The sequence below is a fragment of the Protopterus annectens genome, chromosome 12.part0 (assembly GCF_019279795.1).
Source record: "Protopterus annectens isolate FY-2018-M chromosome 12.part0, PAN1.0, whole genome shotgun sequence".
In the NCBI taxonomy this organism is placed as follows: Eukaryota; Metazoa; Chordata; order Ceratodontiformes; family Protopteridae; genus Protopterus; species Protopterus annectens.
Window position 1 is genome coordinate 506,279,060 of NC_056746.1, and position 13,833 is coordinate 506,292,892.

At 39.6% G+C, this 13,833-nt stretch overlaps 1 protein-coding gene across 3 annotated transcripts in view; it reads right to left on the minus strand.

Moving 5' to 3' along the window:
* The window catches only part of VWA3A (von Willebrand factor A domain containing 3A), a 2,208,650-nt gene that overhangs the window by 1,790,550 nt on the left and 404,267 nt on the right, over nt 1-13,833 (minus strand). For all 3 annotated transcript variants that reach the window (XM_044089639.1, XM_044089638.1, XM_044089640.1), the window contains one exon: nt 4,805-4,906. In XM_044089639.1, the coding sequence (XP_043945574.1) occupies nt 4,805-4,906 (102 nt within the window). The remainder of the gene's footprint in view (nt 1-4,804; nt 4,907-13,833) is intronic.

Here is a 13,833-nt window from a genome sequence, read left to right on the forward strand (position 1 = left end):
GAGGTAGAAGTGCCCCATTGCTTTGACCTGTATGAATCTTGTGCCTGGTATCTGTAACCCTTAGGGCATCTGAATTTGCCCCTTTGAGCTGTGTCTGACACAGGAAATGACCAATTCTTTGTAGGCCAGTGTCTACTGAATCTTGGTGGCTGCACTTGTAAGAAGTCTTTATCAGTTTGCATAGACTTAGCTTTTTCTTCCATTTTCTTTAAAACCTCTTCTGCCTTAATACCAAACAGAGTATCATGCTGTAAAGGTGCATCTAGCAGTTTAGCTTTAACATGATCAGGCAAATTTTGTTCCTTTAGCCAGGCATGCCTCCTAATCACAGATCCAGTAACTGCGGCCCCGTAGTCGATAATTATACATTAAACCTAATGAGGATAACTGGGATCATACCGCAGATAATTTGAGGGGACCCAAGCATTTAGGAGGTGTCTCTGTCCACCAGTAGTACAGGGGGTTGTCCTGGGGTACATGTTCTGGTTCCTATCCATAGATCTGAGTTGTGGCTGAATATAGACAAATACAAACTTCGCTTTATGTGGAGTGGGAGTCTGTTCCAGAGCAGTGGTATCCTCTGCAAGATATACCTGTCCCTCCAAACCATTCTGTTGATGTTACTGAAGAGGTTTAGATCCCAGAATTGATGCCATATGACTTCCTGATGTGCAGTAAATCCATCAGTAATGGGTTGGAGGATGCCTTGCATGCCAGATACAGGTCACCTTTTATCAGTCTGGAGGATACAGAGTATAGTAACAGGTCTGTCCCTGTAGAACATGTTGTTTAGGCCTTGTATCCTTTTAGTAGGGTATCTCAGTGGGCATTCCAGTTGCTGCATGTGTCTGGACAGATACATGCCAAATGGGGCATTATATTCAATGACTGACCTAACATAGGCTGAGTAAAGGGGGACCAATGACATCCCCAGATCTAGACACAATCCCTTTGTTTATAAGCTGTGCAATATAGAAGGATTTATTTGTAGTAATGGACATATGTTGGCCAAACAATAGGTCACTGTCCACATAAGTTCCCAAATCTGAATAAATAGGTCAACCCTTAAGGGTGTATTGGTAGTTGCCTATATAGAGGACTTCCCAAAGGATACAATAATGCACTTTTTAGCATTTAGTTTCAGTTCTTGATTTTGGCACCAGTTATTTATTTGGGACAAACCTTACTGTAGGATGGGTAAGTCATGTGGGGATTCTATGACTGCTCGTAGCTTGCAGTCATCTGCAAACTGAGTCAGCCAGAACCATTTAGTATTGTCTTTTACTTCAGAAAAGTACATGCCAAACAGGAGAGGTCCCCAGCAAAGAACCCTGGGGGATTTTACTGCTGACTGGTCTCTTTGTGGGGGTAACTTCCCCTATTCTGATTTCCTGCATCCTACCTGTGAGCCAGTTGGTGCCTGCTGGCAATCCAGTGGGTAACAACGGGGTTTACTTAGCTTTTCTACTATGACTGAGTGGGGAATTGTTTCAAAAGGTTTGGCCAAGTCAAGGTATGTGGTATGTACCATTTTACCTTCATCCATTGCTTTGGTGATTTTTTTCAAAATAAATCCACCAGGATGACTAAACATGACCTGCCTTGATGAATCCAAACAGAGTCCTGCCCAGTGTTTGGATGTTCCCTATGTCATGACTGATTAGTTCCACGATAAGCTTTTCCATGGCTTTGCATAGATTATGTAATATCATTTCAAACAAAGTCAAGGGTTACTCACATCTGACTGACTTTAAAATTGCTTTACATGTATTTCAGGGTTCTGTTTTTTGTTCTAATCACAATATTTTACCAGATAATTGTAGCACCTGAACTGTTACTGAAATACCTATCATTCTTGTAAACAAAAGTTAAATACATAAAGTCCTTACTGTAAGGCAGATGACCTGAGAATGATTAACAATAGGGGCAGTGGAGGATACAGATAAGAAGTGTGGGGAGAGTAATCAACATCACCTTTCTCAATGTGGAGAAAATGGCGGTATGGAACACAATGTGCACGCTCACTAAGCAGTATGCCAGGGCTGTGCACGAAATGAAAATCAGCATACAGCAAGATTCAGCACGGATATCAATCCTAGTTGTCAAGACTGTCATAGGATAAAGCCCTGCCCCCCCCCCCCCCCCAAAAAAAAAAAGGCTGACAGATTGTTTGACAACCCTGGTCAAATGCCTCTTGCCTCCAACCATGTGAATGATGTGAAGATGTGAAAATGTGTAAAGACTCTAACTTCAAAAGCATGTGACAGAAGAACAAATAGGTGAGTTCAAAGAAGAACTTGACTGATAAGTGGCAGGCACAAGGAGGAAATTTATCTAGAAAAAAATTTCCATAGTGATTGATTTAAATATAAATCTGGAAATACAGCAACTATGTTCAAAGAAGGACAAAGTTACCCATAAACCTAAAACAAATTCAAATGAAAAAAATGAATTAAAGCCTAGTAACATCTCCAGGCATTGTTCTAAGGTCATCCTAGTGATGCTTCTAGGTGCCTAATATTGCTTGTTCATATTTATATTAATAATAGCAAAACCATGTTACATACAAGCTATTGAAAGATTTTCTGATAAAGCTTAAATGATGAGCAGCACAGCTGCATTAATATTTTCTCTTTATTTAGTGTAGTTAAAGAGGTGTTAATGCTGTTTCATATACTATTTGTATATATTGTGATAATTTTCATATTTCTCTAACCATTTCAACAACCTTCCAGGCAACACAGACAGAGGTACTCAGCTCTCATATGAACAAAATGTTGTTGACACTATACGTGTAGCTTGAGTACTGCAAATTTTTTACATCAAAAATAAATATTTACTGTTTTAAATATGACTTACAAAAATTCAGTTTAAGACCTAGAATCTAATGAATGTTACCACTGTAAACATTAGTTTGCACTAAACAGTTCAGCATTTACACTACTTTACAGATATGACTATTTGTTTGAACAGTGATGATATAACTTGTTTTTTGTCAAAAGAATTAGGATAAAACTGTGAGAAAACAATAAAATAATAAACCTTAACCCAGAAACATTTACTACTATTCTACAGTTGAAGAAAATGATCAGTTGACTTTACACTAAGAACAGAACTTATAAATGGGCAGAATTTGTGAATCTTAACTTTAACTGTGAAAGGATGATAATCTATACATTGAAGAATAAAGGCACACCTACAAATGACACATTAAGGCTTCAAGAAGTAATATCCACCCACTCCATTATCCCCTCTAAACCAATTTGTTGCTGGGTTATTCTCTGGGGACAGAAAAACAGCTTTCTTTTATTTGAACACATTTGTGTGCCAAAGGATAATAACAACTGAATAATTTGTTAAAAATAACTAAAGACTTGATCTGAGAGTATGAGTACCAAGAAAGCCGGCATGTGTGGCATTGGTACATCAAAAGTAGCTGTCACAGGAAGAAGAAAAGGGCATAATGCATTAAAATATAAAAGCAAAAGTCATTCCTTCCATCAATTTAGTATATATAAAGGCAGGAGCCTCTTTTCAGATTCCTTCACACATGTAAAAGTTTCCAGGACTAGATTACTGGTATTACAATTACTATGTGTCAGATGCACAAAAGCCAAGGATGTTTTGTTCTAACATTTACAGTTTTTGGTAATTTTTCTTGGATTCACTCTGGTGAATTCTTCACAGGCAGATGATTGCGAATTCTACTTTCTAAAATGTATTATCACAAATGCATAGTAGAAGAAAAGTGTTCAGTTCCTGAAAAATAGGTCATGGTTTGCAACAAAAACTCTAATTGTAAATGCAGCTGAATATCAGTTACCTATTTTGAGATTATTGTTTGTCTTTTCGGCTTTTCTCGGTTAGGGGTCGCCACAGCGGAACTCCGGTCCGCTAATGAATGGCAGTAGATTTTTATGGTACCGAGTCGCCAGCCCGACACCCAACCTTCAGCAAAGGCACGTCCATTCATGCATGTCTTTTGGAGGCCACTCGACCGCTGGGGAGGACATGCAGACTCCACATAGAAGACACTCCAGCCGAGAATCGAACAGGAGAACCTCTTGCTGTGAGGCAACAACGCTACCGCTGCACCACCGCGGATCTCCCTATTTTTGAGATTAATAATAATTAATATTTCTGTTTACAGCATACCATCTACCCTCAGACAAAAACAGAGGCACAGCAAAATAATGGGTATAGTTCCCCATACTAAAGGGGTGGCGTAAGCCACAAAACTATGGGCTAGGCTTGTAGATGCCCTCGGGCAGATAGCCTAGTATGAACCTATGAACCTATGAACCTATAATAGTGCAATGAGGCTTACAAAGGTCACTGATTTCCCTCATAGACACAGCTAGCTATAGCTATTGCTATATCCTTTTCAATTTCAAGCCAGCTAGAAAAGTAGATGTAACAGTTACTATCAGATTCTTTTGTCAGCTTCCATTCATTACATGGAACTTCTGTAACTGCAGAAGAAACACTTGTAACCACTATTTGCTGGATGGAAAGAGGAAGAAATCTACATTCAACTCCTGTATAACTTCTGAAACACGTTGCAGATGGTTAAGCTCTTCAGCATATTCATTTTGGGAAATAATCTGTAGATGTGATATTTTAACTATAATGTGCTCACTGGCTTTAAACTACAAAAGTAAAATGTTATAAACTGTAAGATGACCTCTACAGCATGCAGACAAATATAAAGGTTTTTAGTTACTTTTTGTCAAAACTCATCTGGAAAGACTGTAATGCATGTGAGACTTCGAATAACTGTATAAAATATACTTCTGCAACTTACCAAAAGTCGTCTTTGAAAATCCTGCAGTCTTCCAAATCCACAATTGCCATCAGATGTATCTACTACAATCCCTACTCGAGTCCCTTTTAGCAGACCAAACATCTATAAGAAATTATTCATATGTTAATTTGTCATGACTACTTACCATTTTGAGAAACAGAATGCAAAGCTGTATATTTGCTGTTACCACAATAATAAGTCAACCTTTTTTCCTCTTTTTTTTCCAAAAAACGCATTGCATACTGGCTTAATCAATAAAATAACACAATCATTTTGAAAGGGCACAGACTAAAAAGCACACATTTTCAAACCATTGTCAGTACAACAAGACCACAGATAAAAATATATCAGTGGAAAAAGGACAGCTAAATCTAAATGAGTCATCAGTTTATTTTTGTACAAGGCCTTAATATACCTACACTTAGACTCGGCATCCTTGGATATCTCCTAAGAACCAAACTAATGTATAGGGAAATAAATGTTATGTACTTACCATAATGATAGATACATGTTCTCTTATTTTCATCTGGTTCAACATATGAGATGTCGGATATGACCTCAGTGCCTTATACCAGAGTATTGTATCCAACACCTCTGACGCCTCCCCTACCCACAATTCCCTCCTTCTAGCTGATTTACCTCAGATCAAGTTTGCTGAGTGGATAAAGTATAATATCCCTTTTTCCAAATCGCCTCTAATAAGGAAGGAAGACAGGGATATTGTACTTTATCCAGTACAGAAGAAAGAACAAGAGACAAACAGGGTCTCACAGTAAGGTCTGATCAATCCCATAAGAGTAAAAAAATGACAATTTCGAAGGGGGAAAGAGGGAGGAAAATTGAGCCAGATGAAAATAAGAAAACACGGATCTATTTTTATGACAAGTACATAACTTTCATATCCGATATTGTCTCTTTTTGTCTGATTCAGCATGTAGAACAGATTCCCAAGCTACCCAAAAAGGGCCTGGGTGGGCTCAAGGAAGAACATTCTTGAGTGCGGAGGAGCTAAAGGATGTGCAAGTCCTAGACTGCACATTCAACTTATGAGATATTAAGGTATGCATCGTAGACCAAGTCACTGCTGCACATGTATCACTGACAAGTACTCTTTTTTGTGAATGCTGTTGAAGCTGCTATCACTCTGGTAGAGTAAGCCCTAGGTTTACAATGCAAGGACAGCCCTTTTGTCTTGTACACAAAAGAAATGCAATCTGCTAGCCATCTAAAAAGAGTAACTTTAGACACATATTGTCTTACCAAAACAGAAAAGAAAATCCACTTCACCTCCACGATTCAAATCATATAAAACCAAGACGTATTTCTTATGTAAAACCAAGACGTATTTATTAGGTTAGCGCTTTCATGCCACAACAGACACTTCCTCAGACAATAAAACATATATAAAGAAATCATTATATATACATCACATTACTTTCAAATTAACCTATCACAAACAACTAACAATAAAATCATTTAAACAACCTCCTTCCCTTCAAAAAAGGTTTTAAAGGGACAGGGCCGTTCAAACCTGGAAATGTGTCACTATTTAACCTAATGAGCCATTTTGTCTCCCTTTGTTCAAGGGTATTATTTAAGTCACCTAGTCTCCCATTACTAACAAGCTGTTCTAATACTTTAAATTTAAAATTATGTGAGTCGTTAGTATTCATAACGTGTGTTGCAAGTGCAGTAGTGGGGTCACTTTTCCTAATAGCTAATAAATGTTCCCTAACCCTTTCTTTTAGCTGTCTTTTTGTTTTACCCACATAAAAACACGTACATGACTGACAAGTAGCCAAATAAACAACAAAAGTACTCTTGCAGTCTGCCATACAATGTATAAAGTACTTATAATGAGTCACCGGGTGCTCAAAAACATGGGTTCTGTCTATACATATACAAAAATTACATTGGCCACAACCAGACGTGAAACCTTCTCTAGATCCTGTAGGAAGACTAGTCACATCATAACATAACAGACGTTTCAAATTACTTTTGTTCTTAAAAACAAATCTGGGAGTAGAACCCACCACCTGCCCTATCTTATCGTCTAACAATAGTACCAGCCAATGCTTCTTAATTTCACAAAAATAACCATGATCAGTAGGATAATGTATCAAAAAATTGACAGAGTCAACCTCTCTGTCACCATGTCTAACAAACTGCCTTCTTTCTCCATTTAATAAAGGTAGGGCTGTGGTACGTTGCAATTGCATAACCTCCTTTGTCATATTATTAAACTCCTTAACAGAGTAACCCCTCTCCTTAAACTCATCAGATAACTTCATTAAATCACATCTCAATCACATAATCAATCTTACAGATTATTAAAGATACTCAGTTGGAACCTGATTGGTACATGTGTACTTTAGATGTAAAAGCATTATATACCAGTATCCCTCATTGGGCAGGTCTTCAATCCCTTCAATATTGGCTAGACAGGGCGAATCTCTATACACCAGGGTTCAATACATTATTGATTTGTATGTCAGAACATGTACTCAACAAAAATGTTTTATACTTTCAAGGCCAGTGTTATTGGCAATTGCAAGGGACTGCCATGGGAGCATCATTTGCTCCCATTTATGCCGATCTTTTCATGGCTTATTTTGAGGAGTACATGATATATGACGCCTTACACAACATCTATCAGGTGGAGATGGATATCTGGTGATGCTATCTGGACGACTGCTGGTTAGTGTGGCGTGCGGACTTGGGTTACTTGTACGAATTTGTGGAATATCTTAACAGTAATTTATGGGGACTTGAATTTTCAGTTACACATGACCAAAACTCTATCAACTTTTTGGATGTCACAGTCTCCAGAAACTTTGATTATACCTTATCCACGAAGGTGTTTCGCAAGTACCCACAATATAACACTTTGCTCCATGCTTCCAGCTTGCACCCGCGTCACACTATTAGAAGTATTCCAGTGTCACAGTTCATACGCATAAAACGTCTTAGTTCAAGGGATGAGGAATATCAAGCAGCCAGTATTGATCTGAGCCAGAGGTTTGCCAGCAGGGGTTATGACCATCAAGACATTAATTTAGCCAGATGTAGGGCAAATCGTATAGATAGGGAACAATTATTGGAATACAAAACCAAGAATAACAATACATCTTGTACTCCTGTCAGGTTTGTTACGACTTATGGAAGAAACATCAATATGGTTAGGAATATTATCAACAAACACTGGAATATCTTACTGGCCAATGATCAGTTGAGGTCAGTTTTGGGTCCACAATGTCGGTTTTCATACAAGCGGGGGAAAACCCTGGGTTCACATTTGTCACATTACAAACACATGGCTAGCGGAGGTACCATTTACAAACAACTTACTTTACAAGGTGATGAGCTGTTTGGCTCTTTTCCCTGCGGTCACTGTGGATCCTGTTCTTATATGCCTAAATCTAAGGAATTTTCTAGTCGCAACACCAGTAAGATATTCAACATCAAAATATTTGGTAACTGTAGCAGTGATTGGGTAGTGTACCTAGCATCTTGTTATTGTGGTGCATTCTATATAGGCCATACTTCTAGGGCACTTAGATCTCGAATGAATGAACATCGTAGTGATATTAGAAATCACAAAGAGACCAGTGCTTTGTACCAACACACTCTTAAACACCCACAGGCTAGATTCAATTTCATGATCATTGATCGTATTTCTGGCGACAGAAGTAATAAACAAGGTTGGCACGGCCTATTAGACCACAAAGAGAAATATTGGATAGTTACATTAGGGGGTCTGTTTTACCCTGGACTTAATGACCATTTATAATGGGTTCTATACGTACTAGTTTTATGGGCCTACCCCATATTTTTTATACATTTTGTCTATGTTAGGTTTTTTCATCTCCAGGTGGCATTGTTACCAGATGGGGGTGGGTCCATCTTGTTATAGAAGAGCCCTTGTGGATTTTTCTGATAGGTTATTCCGGTATTTCGACATATCATGGTTATGGCCACTTATGTGTTATATTTAACATGTCCCTAGGTATCTCAGTCAGAGTGGATGATAAGCGTAATATAGTTCAGTGTACTATTACACTTTTTATTATCATAGGTACTATGGATAATCATCATATGGAGGGTTTGTTTAACATATTGTCCTGTATTTTGATCATGATCCTTGGTCTACAATATACAGTATTTTTTTCCACTTTTTTCATTTTGTATTTTTTAATTTGTTTATTTTGGATGTCTGTTGGTGGACTGTGCTATATACTATCCAATATATACATGGATAGTTTATGGGGTATTATATATGCCATGCATTTTCTCATGTATTTTCTTAAAATATATACTCTACTATGTAAAATATGTTCAATGTACTTTTTACATTGGTTGGTTTGGGCTATTCTGGGGGTTTTGAAAGGTCTTTATGATGGTTTAATAATGTATTCAGTCAACATTTAGCCATTCCAAATAATTTTTGGTCATGGCTACATTTTACTATATCATTAATATTTATGAAGTTTGTTGCCTCATTGGCTGAAGATTCCTATATAATGTTTGATGGATGGGACTTTGTTGTTTTGTCCCACACTGAAGAAGGCAATACTTGCCGAAACCAGTCTGTATTCAATAAAGGATTATTATTTACCTCCACTTTCGCTCATGCTGGTCTACTTGGTTGTCTTGTACACTTTATGTCTTTCGAAACGAACTTGGTGAGAAGAGGGCTTGGAAGAAATGCATAAGAGAAACCTGGGGGCCAAATATGGACCAAAGCATCTCTCAGTGACTGTCCCTGTGGAGGGACGAGGGTGAAGCAACTGCTGTATTTGTTGTTGAGATGAGAAGCAAAGAGGTCACAGCAAGGTTAGCCCCAGTGGTTGATAATATCCACTGCCACTGTTTGTTTGAAAGACCACACATGAGGCAATTGTGTAGTTCTGCTCAACCTGTCCATTTGTATATTGGACATCCTAGGGATGTGCGTTGCTACCAGAAAACAGTTTGAAGACATTGTCCACTGCCAAACTTGCATGGCTTCCCAGCAAAGAGGTTATTAATGTATTCCTCCTTATTTGTTGATGTACCAGACTACTGACATATTATCTGAGTAGATGGCAATCTCTTCCTTGGGTAGACGGTCCTGAGAAGCCTGCAACACTAGGAGAACTGCTCTCATCTCCAAGGCATTGATGTGAAGCTTGGACTCTGTTGATGACCACATCCCTTGAACTGTCTTCCTTGAGAAATACCCTACCACTAATCTAGCAGGGAGGTATTCATGGTGACTTTGGCCTTAGAAGCAGGGAGATCTGCCTTGTACAATTGACCAGGAAATAATCCACCATTTTATGTGATACCTGCATAAGATTAATTCTGGTGTGAAGTGGATAACATTTCTGTGACCATTGTACTACTAATGTACACTGTAGGATGTGACATCTGGACAACAGGACCAGTGTAATGGAAGAGAATATCAGCCCTAACAGATGTAGAATGAGTCTCAATTGTGGTCCAGGGTGTTGCATCACTTAAGACTACAGACTTTAATGTGCTGACTCTTACAATGGGAAGTTTGCAGTTTGTTGTAGAGTCTATTTGGCAATCGATACATTCTATCCTCCTAGAGGAAAATACTTTGTTCTTGTAATTGATTGATATTCCCAATTGGTTTGCAGAGAGAGAAGGTATGACTGGTGCTGTAATAGCAGATCCTTGGAGGTTGCAGTTAAGAGCCAATAATCTAAACACAGGAAGACCTTATCTCTTGCAGCTGGAGATGAGCTGTTACAACTACCATCATCTTGGTGAACACCTGGATGGGCTGTGGTGAAACTGAATAAGAGTGCCCTTAATTGGTTGTGATTGGCATCTAGCCAGAAATGGAGAAACTTCTGGATTGCCTCTGGATCTTGATAGGGTAAGTAGGCAACCTGGAGATCAACAGAGGGCATCTAATTGTATTTCCTCAGTAGAGGTAGAGAGGACTGCACTGTGACCATCCAGACTTTTGCCTATTTGACATATTGACTTAGTTTGCTGAGATCCAATATTGGTCTGAGGTCCTTTGTCTTTTTTGGAACTAAAAAAAACCTGGAATAGACTCACACCTTCTAACTGGAGGGGACTTGTTGGATGACTCTTTTGTTTAGCAGCTTTGATACCTCTGTTGCTGCAGATTCTGACTAATTGGGTGAAATATCAGAAATCTTTAATAATAATCTTTTCTGTGGGAACTCCATAAAGGGTATTATATAACCTCTAGTGATAATCACTAGCATCCATGAATTGGAAGTTATGGTTTGTCAGGCTAAAGGGTATAAAGAGAAGTGTTCCTAGACTGCCTCCAGAGTGCAGCAGCCAGGCAAGCGTTCAGGGACACCGGTAGGGTTTCTCTGTGAAGGTCCCATGGAAATCTTGATTTTGTGGTCTGTCTCTGCCTCATGGGTGGCGTCCAGTAGGATTGCCTCCTCCTCTACCTTGGGGAGGTCTATTGCCAGGAGTGACCTGGTGAAAACCTTCGGACTTTTTGAACCACATTTTCCTACCTCCTCTCTGATTCCTAGAAAAGGATCTTTGAGGAGTAGAAAAACAGATTCCCATGGCAGACAAGGTCTTACCATACTGTTTGATCCTGGTAAGCATTTCTTTTACCTTTAGACCGAACAAAGTGGAATCATCATAGGGAGCATCTATAAAGGATTCCTTGAAGCTATCCATGAAATCACATATCGACAGTACCTGTATTGGCTGCCCTTGATGTACCATCAGTTGCATTAGAGAGCAATCTCATAGTCACATGTGAGGAAGATTGCAGAGCAGACCTTGGACATCCACCATCTTTTGGACATCCATGGGTAAGCTACCTGAAAGAAACATGGAGATCTCCTTAATCAAGTCTCTTTGGAAATATGTCATGTGTACTAGATAGTTCAGTGTTCAAAGTGCAAAGGTTGCTGAAGCATATGTTCATTTTCCCAGTCTGTCCAATGCCCTTTACTCTCTGCTGAGTGGATGGACTGAGGAACTTTCTTCCAACAGTTCCTTTTTTGCGGCTGCTGCTACCAGCATAGCATCTACCAGGGGACCCTTGGGTCAATGTTTCCCATCTTTAGAAGCAACTAAAACCTTGTCTGGCTTTTTGGAAATAGGCTCAACCACATCAGGTTCCTTCCAAGCCTACTTGTCGATAAGATCTATTAAGGTGTCAGGAATTGGGACCACCCAGGACATCAAAATGCAAGACCCAAAACTTCAAAATACAAACTCATAAGGAGTGTCTGTGGACCATCCAGCCCCCTCTTTTATAAATTCCAGAATGTCTCCATAGCAGATGTCTTGAGAGGGCCTTCTCCATAAACTAAGTCGGAGTCTTTGGTGACAGACTCAGGAAAGGAGTCTATATACTTCCTCTTGCAAGTCCTATTACAGGGAATGTCTCTTGGGTCCTCTGATAAAGATGCCTCAAAGTCAGATGGGGAGCCTGAACATTCAGCAGACTTGAAAAAGAATGTGTCGGCCTGTCCCTGTTGACCCGAACGCAAGGAAGGAAGTAAAGGAGCCAACAGGAGTCTGGATGGATCCAAACTTGGTGCACACACCTGTCTTCTTATTCCAGCCATACCCTCCCCACAGCAACACAAGCTGCCTCAACTAATGGAGCCAAAGAACCACCCTTATCAGGAAAGTCAGTAGATTTCCCGACTCCAAAAGTGGTCAGCTCTGAGTAGGACCTCACAGAAGAGTTATCTAGAGCCGAAGCACCTTGGGGTAGGGACTGCTCTGAAAATGTTAGAACTGACTCTACCATAAGGGCTCAGACTCTGACACTTTCCCTCAGGGACTCTGCCTGACCCAGGATAATGGTGTCAAGAAAGTGAGGGAAGAACTCAAAGCCAAAGTCTCCAAGGCTATCGGATGCAATGCTGGTACAGCAGGGGGGTTTGGACCCATATGTGTTGGCTCCAAAAAGGGAGACAGCATCTGAACAAGTATAGATGGTATTCATAGGCCCAATCCCAGTCCTCTCCTCAGGGACAGGTCCAGGAGGACTTCCAGCTGAATCTGTATCCTCAGAAATTTCCTCATCATACAGTCAACATCCATTTCTGTTAGACCTCTGGTGGATCGACCAGACCATGAAGATGAAGCTACAGATGGAGATCTTGAAGGTAGCTTTTGAAGTACTGAGGAATGAAGTCTGTGACTGATCACTTCCTGAGAAAATTAAGGTTTTGGAGAGGTAGCTCAGATCCTGGTTGCAAATGGATCTGACTGCCTCGACAACTTAGGTTTCAGACCCAGAACAGCACTTGGATCAGGAGTCTTTTTCTTGGGTTTCCTTTCTTCTTGCTTCTTTTCAGTCTGTTTATCTTTATGCTTTGCTGTTAATTTCTCTTTCTCCTTTTTCTTTAGAATATTGCTTCTTTTTTCACTCTTCTAGTCATAAGAAGGAGAGGTGGAAGGTGCCTTTGTATCAGTGGACATCCTGGAACCTGTCTTGGGGGGGGGGGGGGGGAGAAGTCCCTTAAGAATGAGTTTTTCTTTCTGTCCTAATGATCTCTGGTGCCAAAGGCAGCACACATACTGCAGCTATCCTGAAAGTGGGAAGGACCTAGGTAGTGCACATAAAGAGAATGGGGGTTTCTACAATCCTATAAGATCAATAGAAAGTCAGCACAACTGCATATACTTAAGCGCTTACCTACAGAAAACACTAGGAAAAGTACAGAGCTATATTAGAAAGTTTTATCTAGTGCACTCGTGAAAAAACTATCTAAAGAAAAAAAAATAACAAGCTAACTTATCTAAATATACTAATTCTAAACTTACAACTGCTCTAAAGGGAGGAGGAAACAGGAAAATTAAGTAATGATTTTCACTTATCGTGAAAAAAGGTGCAGCTCTCAGAAAACATGTCTGGTCTGGCAGGTGGCAAATCAGCTAGGAAGAGGGAATTGTGGGTAGGGGAGGAGTCAGAGCTCTTGGATCCAATACTCTAGTATAATGAGATGATGCCCCATATTTTGAATCATACGAAAACAGACATCAGATCAGTCTTT